This window comes from Halichoeres trimaculatus, unplaced genomic scaffold (genome assembly GCF_033239565.1).
Source record: "Halichoeres trimaculatus isolate MK-OKI-2021-1 unplaced genomic scaffold, fHalTri1.1 fHalTri1_scaffold_22, whole genome shotgun sequence".
Lineage (NCBI taxonomy): Eukaryota > Metazoa > Chordata > Actinopteri > Labriformes > Labridae > Halichoeres > Halichoeres trimaculatus.
In genome coordinates, this window is record NW_027437200.1 from 23,764,131 (window position 1) to 23,778,124 (window position 13,994).

Below are 13,994 nucleotides of genomic sequence, written 5' to 3' on the forward strand. Positions count from 1 at the left end.
TGTGTGTTAGCCTTTAGCTTGTGCTCTATCTCTCTCCTGTTTCTCTTTCTTCTGCTCTTCTGTCCCTTTTCTGTCTGACAGTTTGGCTCCAGTGTCCACCATCATTACAAAATTAATCACAGAAATCGTTTTCAGAGGAGAAAGTCACAGATCTCTCTTCAGGAAGTAGCATTTAGGAACAAGTTGTAAGTAATATTAGCTGATAATCTTATTTTAAAGTGTGGATTAGGATCAGGAAGAGCCTTTTCAGGATCACTTAGAAACTCCTCACAGGGACTTTAACTGAGTGTATTTCTAAGTACTTCTCTTTCTCCTGTACTGTTGTTTTTATACCTTCAGTTGAACAGTTTTCAGTTTCTTTAGCTCACAGATCATCCTCCGTTCTAATGTACCCGTTGGTTTCGCGGGCATAGGCGCGTGCGCACGGGTTCACTCGTGTCCTGCCCTTGTGCTATGATCCGGCGCGTGGACAGAGACACACTGCATTTCTCTCCCTCACACACACACACTCACTCTCTCTCACACACACACTCTCACACACACAGAAGGAGAGAAAGAGAGAGGAGGCGGAAACCTCCATCTGCCCTGCTCGGTGACCGACCCGTCATCCTCGGGCTCGGGGAAGAAACGGATCATCTCCTCGGCGTTTGGTCCTCACCGTGGATGAGGAGAGCGGAGGAGGACCCGAGGAGGTGACAAAAGAAGGAGGAAAAGGAGGGAATTTATCATGGAGGGGATCTATAGTCTATATATAGGCTATGCCCCGGACTGCACCACCACCAGCACCACCGCCACCGCCACCGCCACCACCTGCCCTCCTGGTACCGGTAAGTCAGGGAGGAGAGGCGGGCTGGGAGGGCTTTGTCCGTCCCGGAGCGGGGTAATGTCCCGGTATCGATGCTAGCTGACCCGTGAAAATGACTTCTGAGGTCCTGTGAGGTCGGGTTACCGTTCAGCCATGTTGCAGGAGAGCGGGAGGGAGGGAGGGAGGGGGCGCGGGGAGGTGGGGGGTAACGGCTGGGCTCTTGACACCTGCCCTCGTTTCCGGTGACTGAAGAAAGGGAGAAAACTAAATAATGACTAATCCGGCGGTCGGTCGGTAGGAGCGGGAACACCGCCATCCCGCTCCGGGAAATGACTTTCTGACTCGGTGTGTCGGGGAGTCGGAGTGCCATTCAGCCATGTTGCAGGGGGGGAGCGGAGATAACTAGCTAACGGCGTGACTCCGAGGGTTTGACACCGACCGACACCGAGGGAAGCGGTGGAGGGGGGGTTGTGGAGAAAACTGTTGCCCGGTCATCTCACTCCCCTGTGGGATGCGGATGCGGCAGCGGCAGCCTGTGCCGTGTCGCCTAGAGACGGAGGCAGGAGGCTGAACGAAACGGGGTCGGTGAGGGTAGCGAGTGAACCGAGGCGAAGAAACGGCTGCTGTTACATCATTTTTATGTAATTTAAGGATTTAACATTTTTCCCTTTTACACTAGTTCGTTAATTTTCTAAATATATAGGAATAAGTGTATTATTTTTTATTCATTAAAATATTATTTTATTTTATTGGCAGTTAATTATATTTTATGATATAAACTAAATTCGATTTTTGATTAAATTATTTTTTTCTATTTTTTAAAAAATTATATTTTAATGATTATGAATTATTTCCTCAAATTATTATGAATTTGAAAATTTCGTAGTATTTGTTTTTTTTTCTTTTTTTTTTTTTAAATAGAAATTTAAATACCAAATATTTAAATGTTCATAACAAGCTCTAGATTCCTATATTTTTTTTTTGTCTATTTAATGGACGGATTAAAAAAAAAATCAGAATCTTAAAATTTTGAAAATGTTATGGACAACATCATATCTTTTTTTTTTTTTTTTTTCTAATTTTTGTCTTATTTAAATATTTCATATTCTATTTTATTTTTATTTTGTTGTATCAACTGTATATTTTAAATTAAGATTATTACTTATTTTTTTCAGATCAAAAAAATAATTAAATTAATGATAATAAATAAAAATCATTTAGCCTCTTTTTTAATAGGATTTTTTGGCCTTAGTACTTTTTATTTTTATTTTTTTTTTGAAGCAGGATTTTTCAAATATCCAGATAAAATGAAGCCCAGGTGTTGTCTGCCGTGTTATATATGGGCGTCTGGTTTAGTGCATGGGTAAGCAGTGTTCGGGACCAGCAGCTGGCGGCAGGTGGAGGTGCTTATTGATGATCATTGATGGTAATTGACGATTGTTTGTGGGTGGGAAGGTCAGGCCAGGAGACGCTGCAGAGGGCTCTGTTACTGTAACACTCAACGATTTATCCTCTGATCATCGTTTTCTAATTCGCTCATTCACAGATTCACTTTGTTCATTTGTCTCTCTTCTCCTCCTCCCCGACCCCTCTTTTCTCCTCCGTCTGCTCCTCGTTGTCTTTGTCTCCATCCTCTCCTGTCCTGGCTCGCCCTTCGTCCTGTCTCGCCCTCCTCCCAATCTCCTCCTCTCCTCCACCCGTCTCCTCTCTCTGTGTTTCAGGTCAATGAGAGGCAGCAGCAGCCCCGTCTGAGCAGAAAACCCTCCCTCCACTTTCTCCTCCTCCACCTCCTTCCCTCCTCTCCTCCTCTCTGTCTCTACCATGTTCTCCTCACTTCCATATGTTAACAAACACACTCGTCTTATTTTAGCATCACTGCCTTCCTCCTCCTCCTCCTCCTCCTCCTATTCCTTATCTTGCCCTCCTCTCTTCTGAGTTTTGACTCCCTCTCCTTACACACACACACACACTCACACACACTCACTCACACACACCGGAAAATGAAGCGTGGGTCGAGTGTGTTGCAGCCTCCCTCTGATGCAGCCAAACGCCACACACACCCTGCAAACACACACACCAACACACACTCTGGTGGTGGCAGCGATGCCGGCTCGCTGAGTGTGTCCAACACACACGCTGCAGACGCCGAGCGCTCAGCGGACGCCACAGGTTCGAGTCCCTTCCCGGCAGCCACGTCTCTCTTTAGTCCTGATGTCAGCAGCAAGATGGCGTCTGACCTCCTCATTAGGCTGTCAGGTACACACACACACACACACACACACACACACACACACACACACACACACACAGAGCATTGATAGATAAATATTTCTGAGGTCAAGATTTAAATCAGGGGTCTTCAACCTGTGGCTCTGGGGCCTCATGCGGCCCTTTGACTCCTCTGCAGTGGCTCCTTGTAGCTTTAAAAAATATTATTGAAATAAAGAATTTTTGTTTTTCTTACAGAGAGTATTGATGATTGAAAACATGGACACTAAATAAAATTATAAGTTAACATTTTGTTAAACCTGAATATGCATTACATCTGTCAAAACAGCTTTACATTTTTTTTGATATTTTAATTTTTTTTTCACATTTTTGGAATCAAAAATTTTTAAACTTATAAAAAAAAACAACATTTTTTTAATTTCTAAAAATGTTTTTTCTAATTCTTTGAATTCAATTTTTTGCAAAAATTTTTTTTTTTTTTTTGCAAATTTGGCAATTTGGCAAATTTTAAAATTTTATAATTGGGGGAATTTTAATTTTTTTTTGTTTTAAATATCTTTTTTTTTTTTTATTTGGCAAAATTTGACATTTTAAATTTGGCAAGAATTTTGCAACCAACTGAAATTTCATAAATTTTGCAAATTTAAGAAATGCATGATATTGCACATTTATTTATTTTTTTTGTATCTGCAAATTTATTAAATATAAAAAAACAAGACATCACATGGACAATTTTATAAACACAAAAAACTTGAAGTTTCGATAACTTTTCACGAGTTTTACTATGTTTACAATGTTTCACGTTTTTGTCTTTGTTTTGAAGTTAAAGTAGATTTTGTGGCTCCTGAATGAATTTAATCCAGGTGAGCTGAGGCAAAGCGGCTCTTATAGAAGTAAAGGTTGCAGACCCCTGATTTAAATATTTGTTGAGTTGACAAAAACCAATCAGTGACTTTTTTATCAAACAAAAGGGGTCGACTAAATCTGAACTGGACATGAACACAGCATTGCAAGTTTACATATTGTGAAATAAATATGTTAAATTGAAAAAAGTTGAGTTTTTATTATCAAACAAATTAATATCGATTACCACATAAACACTCACAAAACTACCAAAAACTGGTACTGTTGAGTACCTTTACCCATTGCCAGGTACCAGGCATCTGTACCGTATCGTTTTGAATGTAAAAGGTACCCCTCCCTAGCTGTAACACTTACTTCCCGATGATTCAACAAGAAAAAGATGTGTAATTTTGGTCTTCATTTGTCACCAAATTTTGATAGATGCCTTTCTTCTGTTGTGTCTGGTCCTTCTCGAGGTTTCTGCCTGTCGAAAGATTGATATCAAGAGCCAATCCCAATTTTCATCTTACCCCTTCCCTTAGCCATCAAAATCTTAGACTGTAAAAAAAATGGACGTCATCTTGCTTGGCTCGGAGTGAGGTCTCCACAAAAACTGCTCCCCCTGGTGGCTGGCTGCAGTATAGGTCAAAAAATCTGTCTCCCCAGTCATTCCAGATGGGCTGTGGTCAAACTTTAACAAATTAATACACCTGGTAGAAATGTTTCTCACGTCTGATTGTTGTGGTGGTTTGAAGTTATCATTGGGCTTCCTTGTATTCAAGTCCTCTTTTTCTGAAAAGTTTTGTTTTCATTAGTTATACGAGGTTAAAAATAAGGCTTTACTTAAGGTTTAATGATGATTGACAGCTGATGTTCTTGTGTATTTTTTTCGGGGATTTTAAAATATGTCGGGAGATTTCAAAATACAACCAACACTTTAAACATGGCTAATATTTACATGGAGGAGCAAAAGATTTGATATCTGATTAAAAAAGGAAGTGAGGTCTCGGTTTGTCTTCATTTCAAGGACTGTGTCACTGTACCCCTTGACTTTACAGAGAATTGGGACACCTCAAAAACAGATCTAAGGGGTAGAACTGGGATTGGCCCTTGATCTCGTAGCATATCATCAAACAGAAAGGTGAAACCAGTGTTGGTCTGGATGTTGCACCAGTTGCTCGGTGAGCTCCTGAGCTGAGAGCAGTAATCAGGCTGAAACATGAACTCTGAGCTAATCTCTTTAAACCTCAATCTCTTCCCCTCAGAGGCCACCCAGAAGGCCCAGATGCATCCTGGGAGGCAAGTGGAGGTGGAGCTCCAGAGGCGTGAAGCCCTGCCTGAGGCCCGCGGTGGTCAGCAGGACGAGCCGGGCCTCGCCCTCTCGCCGGACGGCCCCGGAGCGAGTCCCGAGCCGCCGTCTCTCTCACACACACCTGACGGCAACGCCGCCACCGACACGCTGGCCTCAGACATGCTGAGGAAACTGGCAGGTACGGCTGTGGTGTGGTTTCAAAACCCAAAGGCTTCTGTCAGGAAGATGAAAACATTAACGCAGGTTTCTGTCCAATCACAGAGCGCCAGGAAGTCAACATCCAGGCCGTGAGGGTCAAAGAAGAGGAAGAGCCCATGGAAGTCGACGCGTTAGTGGTTCGTGATCGACCAATCACGAAAGAGATCAGCTCACCCCCCCTCATGGTGAGCCACCATCACTTCAGCATCAAGACAGAGGAGCAGCACCCAGGAGCCAAAATGGCCGACCAGTACCCCCATGGCCTTAAAATAGACGACACGTTTGATTCCAGCTCGAAGACGGCCAACAAGTTCCAGTTCAGAGTGAAACTGGAAGACAGCAGCATCTCTGGATCCAACATGGAGGACCAGCTCCTCCTCAAAGCAAAAAACGCAGAGCGGCCTCTCTCCGCAGCCAGGATGAGCAACGGGTTTCTGACTGGAGCCAAAATGGAGGACCAGTTTCCTCCAGGAGCCAAGCTGGACAATCAGCTGCTTCTGGGAAACAAGATGGAGACGCGGCTCATCCCTGGAGCCAAAATGGCCGAGCAGGTTTTCACTGGAGTGAAGATGGAGGAGCAGCTCTTCTTCGGGGTCAAGACGGAGGACCAGTTCAACTCTGGAGCCAAGATGGCCGACCAGTGCCTCCGAGCCGTGCTGTGGCAGGACATGTCGGTGAACCTGGCGTCCACGCTGCTGCATCAGCTCTCAGGTAACACGCCGTAAACCGGAAACGAGTCAGACGGCTCAGTTTGAACAGGGCCACTGTGCTTTCACAGGCTCTGCCGTTGGTGTCCGGATTGCAGGACAGGGTGTCGCTCTTTTTAGCACGTTGTGAAAAGGCAGAATGTGCTGGATTGATCTGACTGGCGTGTGACCACGCTGTCCCTGGTGTGGGTCAGATTGATGCGGTTTTGACGAATCAGAGTGAGATCAGAGTGCAGCGTTCAGACCTTTAAGAGTCGTCTCTCCTCCGTATTCAGAGCACAGGATGTTTGACGCTGAGCTGTGGAGAGCTGTGGATTGCTTCTGCATTTCTGAACATGTTGTTGTTTTGTCCTTGCGAGCTCCCAACAAGTGGCGTCTCTCTTTTAGAAATAAGACGGCCCAATCAGAGCCGTGCAAGGTCAGAGAGTCTGAGCTCAGTGCGAAATAAAAGCTTCTTTTGAAAAAAGGATGAAAGTTAGAAAAAGCAGCAGCTGATATCTGGTCTGTTTCTGCAGAGCGGGTCAGTAAATCCAACGGTCGGCTGGTGGAGAGGATGACTCCGCCCCTCAGAAGCAGGTACCTCCCATCCTCATTCAGTGATGTCATGTGACTGTCGACCTTTGACCTGACCTCTCTTTTTATCCCCATGTCTCTGTAGTCCTGTGTTGAAGGTGGATCCTCTCCGCTCCTCCCCTCTCCTGAGCTCACAGGAACCTCCACATGGTAAAAAAACACACAAACGCAGTAGGTGTAGAGTGAGTATCTAAAAAAACTCCATCACAGGCTTCAGATGAAAACATAGCAGCACTGAGAGAGGAGTCAGCTGCTCCTGTTCTGCTTGAGGAGGCGTGGATCTCTGAACGTCGATCAGCGTCTCCTGAGAGAGTTACTGTGATCACACACTGAGTCAGAGCCGATCGCTGATCTGTTCTCAGAGCAATTAGCAAACAGAAAGCCTGGATTCCAGACTTTCACTCAGGGTTTAAAACCATTCAGACAGAACAAGATTTGCTTTTAAAGTCAGACTGTAGATTGTTCCAGGAAAAAAGTGCAAAAAAGTAAGAGATGATTATAAAAATTCCAGAATAAAAAAATGGCTTTTAAGATACGGATAAGTTTTCCTAAATTCAGCCCAGAATAGCTCTAAGTATAAGGAGAAGTAAGCCAGAATGGTGCCCGGTATGTTTTAAAGCTAAAAGAAAGTGTTCTGGAATACTGCCCAAAATGACCCTATAGATACGGAGAAGGATTCCAGAATGTTGCCCGGAATACACTGAAATTTAAGATAAAAGTTACAGAATGTTTCCTAGAGAGACTTTAAAGACAAAGAAAAATATTCCAGATCATGCCCAGAATGCCTTGGATTATAAAGATCAGTATCCCAGAATCCTTCCGGAATGTTGTCTAGAATGTCTTTAAACATAAAGAGACTTATTCCGGAATGTTGTCTAGAATGTCTTTAAACATAAAGAGACTTATTCCGGAATGTCACCCTGCCTGGCTTCATGGATAAAGGAACATCAGTGACTGAGCATGTGTGTTCTCAGAGCAGTGGAACTGAGTGATGCTGACAGAGCAAAATCTGAGGGTCACTGATCCAGTTTGATAACAGGATATGATGTCATGTTAATGTGAATCAGAGCGCCAGTTTCACTGCCAGACAACCACACGCCATCTGTATCTGATCAGCCAGATTTCATCCTGATTAATAATTAATCAGTTATTAATCCTCGTACAGACTCCTCATGAAAATGTAGAATCCTCGTAGAGTCTCCCTCATTGGTCCAGGGGTTCCCAGTGAGCATCAAACAGGGTTCAGCCGGACATCCCCAGACCGCCTGAGCAGTGTAGAGCTGTTTCCTTTAAACGCTGCGCTGACATTACTGAATAAACACTTCTGTGTAAAGTGTGCAGTGTTTAAAAACAGCCTCATTGTTACCATTATGACTTTTTAATGATTGTTTTACCAGATCGCTCCTTTGGGGTTTAAAACACAGACTGTGCTGAAGTGAATCGACTGAACGTGAACACTGCACAGTCACAGAGACGCGTGTGAATAACGACCTCCAGAGGGACGCGTCGTTAAAAGATTATTCAGCGCTCAGAAGGAAAATATGAAAATGTGGAAGGTAGAGATTTATTTCATGACGTGTCGAACAAAATGATTAAAAATCTTTTTTTCTCCTCACAGAAACCAAACCCAGCCTCAGCAAAGATCAAACCACAGGTTGCTCTTACTTCTACAGGTAACTCACACACACACACACACACACACACACACACACACACACACACACACACACACACACACTGATTCTGAAACAGTGAATCTGTTCTGCCTGAGTCTAAAGTTAAAGCTGACATAAACACAAACTCTACGTTTCCTGCAGGTGTCACGTCTGTGGGTTCGAGACAGATGGGCGCGCCCTCTTCACGAGTCACATGACCGAACACCGCCAATGGGAGCAGGCCTCCTTCTCACTTCACTGCTGCGTGTGCGACCACTCCACCAATCAGGAGGCAGAAATGAGGGCTCATGCTAACACGCACATCCACGGGAACACTGACGCCAGCGGAGAGATGAGGTGAGACGGTTTTAGAAGAGCGCTGTGATTGGCCACTCAGTATCCACACGGCCAGGTTCTGGAAAATGTGGCGCAGAAAACAAAACCTGAGCGTGGACGGCTTCTTAGATTACTCAGAATTACGTAAAAGGTGGCACCATAAAGGTCCAAACTTCATGAGAATAAATTCATAACGCCTCAGGATCAATACTGTAATGTTTCTAGATCAAAGTCGCTATGTCTTGTAGTAAGGTCGTGATGCTTCTAGATCAAAGTCTGGGTGTTTCTAGATAGGAGTCAAAATGTCTCAGGATCAAATCATTATGTTCCTAGATCAGGAGTGGGGGTGCTTCAAGATTAAATTCATAAATTCTGGAGATTGAAGTTATTATATTTCTACATCAAAGTCAGGATGTTTCTAGATTAGAGTCTTGATGTCTCAGGATCAAAATGGTAATCATAATGTTTGCGGATTAAAGTTGAAATGTCACAAGATAAAAGCCCAAATGATTTTTGTTGAAAGTCATGATGTTTCCAGAATAGAGTTTGAAAGTCTCTTGATCAGAATCATACTGTTTTCAGATCAGGAGTTGTAATGTGTCAGGAACAAAATCATAATGTTTTGAGATTAAAGTCAAAATGTCAAGTTGAAAGTTGTAATGTGTCTAGAATTTTTTTATTATCAAAATCAGGATTTTTCTAGATAAGTTGTAATGTCTCAGGATTAAAATCCTAATGTTTCAAGATCAGGAGTCGTAGTGTTTCAAAATTAAAATTATAATGTTTGCAGATTATAGTCGTAATGCTTGAAGAGTTCAGTCATCATGTTTCTAGATCAAAGTCAAACTGTTTCTAGATTAGACTTGTAATGTCTCAGGATCAAAATAGTAATGTTCCAAGATTGAAATGTTTGGAGATTAAAGTCAAAATGTTAAGAGATTTAAGACCAACTGATTATTCTTTGAGGTCATGATGTTTCTAGAATAGAGTTGTAAAGTCTCAGGATTGAAATTGTGACGTTCCAAGATTAGAAGCCATTGTGTTTCAAACTTAAAATAACAATGTCTTTATGTGTCTAGATCAAAGTCTGGATATTTTCTTATAACAGTTGTTATGTTTCAAGATCAAAGTCATACTGTTTCTAGATTAGACTTGTAATGTCTCAGGATCAAAATCGTAATGTTCCAAGATTGAAATCATCATGTTTGGAGATTAAAGTCAAAATGTTAAGAGATTTAAGCCCAACTGATTTTTCTTTGATACCATGATGTTTCTAGAATAGACTTGTAAAGTCTCAGGATTAAAATTGTAAGTTCCAAAATCATAAACCATAGTGTTTCAAGATTAAAATCATAATGTTTGGGGATAAAAGTCTTTATGTTTCTTGGTCAAAGTCAGGATATTTTCTAGATCAGAGAAGAAAGATCTCGGGTTCAAAATTGGAACACTGGAATATTGAAATCATAAGTATTCAAGATTACAGCTGTGATGTTTCAAGATCAAAGTCATAATTTTTCTAGATTAGTCTTAAATGTTGTTTAGAGGATATATTCCTAATGTATCTTTAATGATTTGGTCATTCTTAGAGATTAAAGATGTCATGTTTCAGGATTATCGTTGCAATAATTCTGGATTTAAGTTGTTAAAGATGTTACGAGATTTAAGCCGTTATGTTAGCAGAATAAAATTTTGTTTTGACAAAAGTGGTAACTTATCTAGATTAAGGAGACAGTTTTTTCTAAATCTGGAACAGCTTTTTGCTGTTGAAACTCAAAGAACTGGTTCTAGATTAGGCCCTGACTCAGAACCAGGGAGGAGGGAGTCCCCTAACACTGTGAGGGACCTGGATACTGGAGCAGCTTGTGTTCAGGTTTTCAGTAAGGACTGGACCCTGGTCCACAGGAAGTGCGTGCTCTGTGCTGGTTGGCGTGACGTCTGCAGGTGGAGGCTGCAGCAGCTCTGATGTGTGTGTGTGTGTGTGTGTGTGTGTGTGATCTTTGTGTGTGTGATGGAAAGAGTGTGTGCTTTTTCTCCTTCACTCTCCTGGTCTGAATGTCGGTTATTAACCCGTCCTTCCCCTCCTGACTCCCAGATGCCCCGTCACACCTCCCACTGCCACCCTCGCCATCGCTCCGTCAGTTTCCATGCCAACCCAGCCGGAGAATAGCACCTCGGAGCATCGCTGCCGCATCTGCCAGAGGTCGTTTCCAGGGCAACAGGAGCTGCTGGTTCACTTCCAGGGTCATCGCCAAGGCAACCAGTACCGATGCGACCGGTGCGGCCACCTGACGCGAACCGCCAACAAGCTGGTGGAGCATGTGCGCGTGCACACGGGCGAGCGACCGTTCACCTGCGAGCTCTGCCCCTACAGCGCCAAGAGGCGGGACAGTCTGCGGCTGCACTGCAAGGTCAAACACCCCGCAGACGTGCACACACACGTGCACACACACCGCTCCTACGTGCACGGAGACAATCAGAGAGGAGCACACAAACACCTGCAGCGGCTGCACACACCGCCGCACACGCACACTGCTGCTCCCTCCTCCTCCTCCTCCTCCTCTCTTCCTGCTCTTCATCCCCTGCTCTCTGACCGCGCAGGCTGGAGGGATCTGTCTCCTCTCCTCCCCATCACCACACTCATCACTCTCAAACCACGTTCTCCTTCTTCTTCATCCTCCTCCTCTTCCTCCTCGTCCTCCTCCATCAAGCACTCCTTCCTGGGTTACCTCGGCCTGAAGACGTCTTTGTAAATGCTTTCTTTTCTTCTCCCTCCTTTCTCCTCCTTCTGTTCCTTTGCCCTCCTCTCCTCCTCTCCTCTCCTCCTCTCCTCCTCTCCTCCTCTATCCATCCCGTGGACTCTTACAGTGATGGATGTAAAGCTCTGTAATGTATCGAGGTACTGTCACTCAGCACTACTGTATGTATGAGAATGTCAATCAGCTCCTGTTATGCTCAATGCACTGAAAAACTCACAGTTAGGGAACGTTTTGACTTTATTCGACTTTTGCATCATGCTCGTGATTTTTGCTGCATTCCTGCCTGCTTTTAGCGCCTCATATAACCACTGAACTTTTAGCTATTTAACTGTGTGGAACATATTTATTGCCTGTCTCTCTCGTCCTCAGAAACCCTGAAGTCAAAAATCCTCCTCTCACACAGTTTGTCTCAACTTCTTGATTTTTTTTTATTTAAGTAGAAAAAAATTCACCCTCTCCTTTTTTTACACAAGTCTTAAGTCATTCTATTAGCTCTGTGTAGCTGTTAGCTAAATGCGAATGCTACGCCAAGAGGGATCAAAAAAATTTTTTTCCAGAGCTGTATTCAAATATGTGAGAGACACCTTAAACTTCCTGTTTCCTGTTTTTCCCGCACTTTTTCAGACCGACCCCTAAAGTAAAAATTTTCACGGTACAGTGAGTGAATGTGAAAACTTAGCTCGAAAACTGGGTAAAATTCAGCATTACTATCAAGGAAATGGTGCAAACACAGAAAACGGGCTACAGGATAATGATAAACATTAATTTAAAATTTTGTCCACAGGGGGCGCCAAAATCAACACAAAAAAAAAAAATAGGGTTTTTTTGGAAGCTTTGCATTACCATTAGCTTGTTAGCTCATTTGTGCAGCGTACCACTTCTAGCAAATAATGAAAAGCGCTTTTTAGCAAAACTTCTTTAATGTTGTGAATGTAAGAAATGAATGTAAAATACGACATAAGGTGTCTGGTAATCCGGTAATAACCCTAACGAGGTTGTTTGAGGGCCACGAGTTGAGCTCAGACATAAAATCTAGTCTATTCCAATCAAGTAGCTCAGGTTTGAGTCCAGCCGTTAGCCACTTAGCTGCAATTCGGCGTCTATTCTGAGTTTTTTTTTCTAAAGTGGGATTGGAAAAAGCTTTGGGTTAAAAATTTTGGCTTATTGTATGAAACAGTAAATCAAAGAGCAACAGGAATGTCTGCAGCTGACTTTATGCTAATTCATTCAACACTTGAGTTAACTCAGTCTGTAAGAAAGAAAAAAACACCTAAAAACTCCCGTTTCCTCACGTATTCAAACTCATTTTTTCTCGGTGATAGATAATTTGTCGAGCCGGCCGAGCAGGTGCCGTGATGTTTGATTATCATCCTGTTTAACATATTTTAAGAGAGTGGATTTGTGCCAAACATCCCTCCGTCCTAGATAACGAGCTGCAGCTTCAGTTAGCGTTAGCATGGTTAGCTTCCATCTGAGGCCTTAAACACCCTTCAGTCAGACCCGTTCCCATGGAGGATTTTTGATGGTTTGGGGTTTCTAGAGGACGGTGATGATATTTATAATATTTGTGTTGTATATTGATAATGTATTTGTGTTTACATCACTACACAGGGCTCTGCAGAGTCTGAACTGTCTTAATTTAAAGTTGCACTCAGTGTAGTTTTGCAGAGACAAAAAAAAAAAAAAAAGATTATTTTAACAATTTTTTTTCTTACACCCTCACATGGCCAGTAAAACCACAGCTGACTGGTTTCTCTCCAGCTTCAGTTCCAGGTTCTGTTTTACTGTACTGCCAACTGATCTAACAGGTCTGATGTCACTTCCTGTTCAAGTGGGCGGGGCAACATATGAGCTATTAACGAGTTATGCTAACTGTGCTACAAAAACCTTTGGGTTTCATTTAGACAAAGGAAGAAACACTTTTCAGTAATTTATGCTCTGCAGTAATAATTTATCGGTCATTTCCTCCTCCCGTCCTCTAGGGGGCGTCAAAGGCAGAAGTACAAGTTATCAAAAAATACTTGAATACAGTAAAAGTGAAGCATTTAAAAACTTATGGAGGAAACGCTGAATAAAAGGATAGAGAACAGTTCAGTGATGTCACTGATGTCATGACATCAAAATGAGCTTAAATGGATGACCACTAGAGGGCACCGGTGACAAAACTTTCATGGGGGGGAAAAATTAACCTACAAGGTAGCCAGTCGATACCTCTGCTGCAAAATTCAGAATTTGATAAAAAGTGACGCTACAAAAAGCTAGCAGGCTAACATGCTACGAAGAGTGTAGCTGTAGCCAAAAAGGGCAAGTGCTAATGTGAAAAAAAGGGTTTTAAAAAATGTCTTTTTTTAACTTCCTCAAAGTTTAGATTCTGCCAAAAATAAGAAATTTTTAAAATTAACTGGCAGCCTTTGGGTTAACTAAGTAAGCCGATAAGAGAGCCAAAAAAAAGAAAAGTTGCAGTACCTTAAGTGGCCACTGGGGGGAGTTTCTTAGAGTGAATAAATTCCCAAAGAGGGACATGTGTAAATGTCCGTTTTTACAGTGAAGATAAACATTTGTTCAGCCTGGTAAAGAAAG

At 42.8% G+C, this 13,994-nt stretch overlaps 1 protein-coding gene across 2 annotated transcripts; it reads left to right on the forward strand.

Moving 5' to 3' along the window:
• The first annotated feature begins 434 nt into the window (after positions 1-434).
• On the forward strand, positions 435-13,444 carry LOC141784440 (uncharacterized). 2 transcript variants are annotated; one of them, XM_074662280.1, is made up of 9 exons: positions 435-827; positions 2,527-3,061; positions 5,143-5,367; positions 5,451-6,098; positions 6,610-6,670; positions 6,753-6,817; positions 8,286-8,340; positions 8,485-8,679; positions 10,751-13,444. In XM_074662280.1, the coding sequence occupies exons 2-9, from the start codon at positions 2,806-2,808 to the stop codon at positions 11,406-11,408; spliced, it is 2,163 nt and encodes a 720-aa protein (XP_074518381.1). In that variant the 5' UTR covers positions 435-827; positions 2,527-2,805; the 3' UTR covers positions 11,409-13,444. The 2 variants fall into 2 exon arrangements, with proteins under 2 accessions (XP_074518381.1, XP_074518382.1); XM_074662281.1 differs by lacking the exon at positions 435-827 and adding an exon at positions 1,052-1,446.
• Positions 13,445-13,994: the final 550 nt, after the last annotated feature.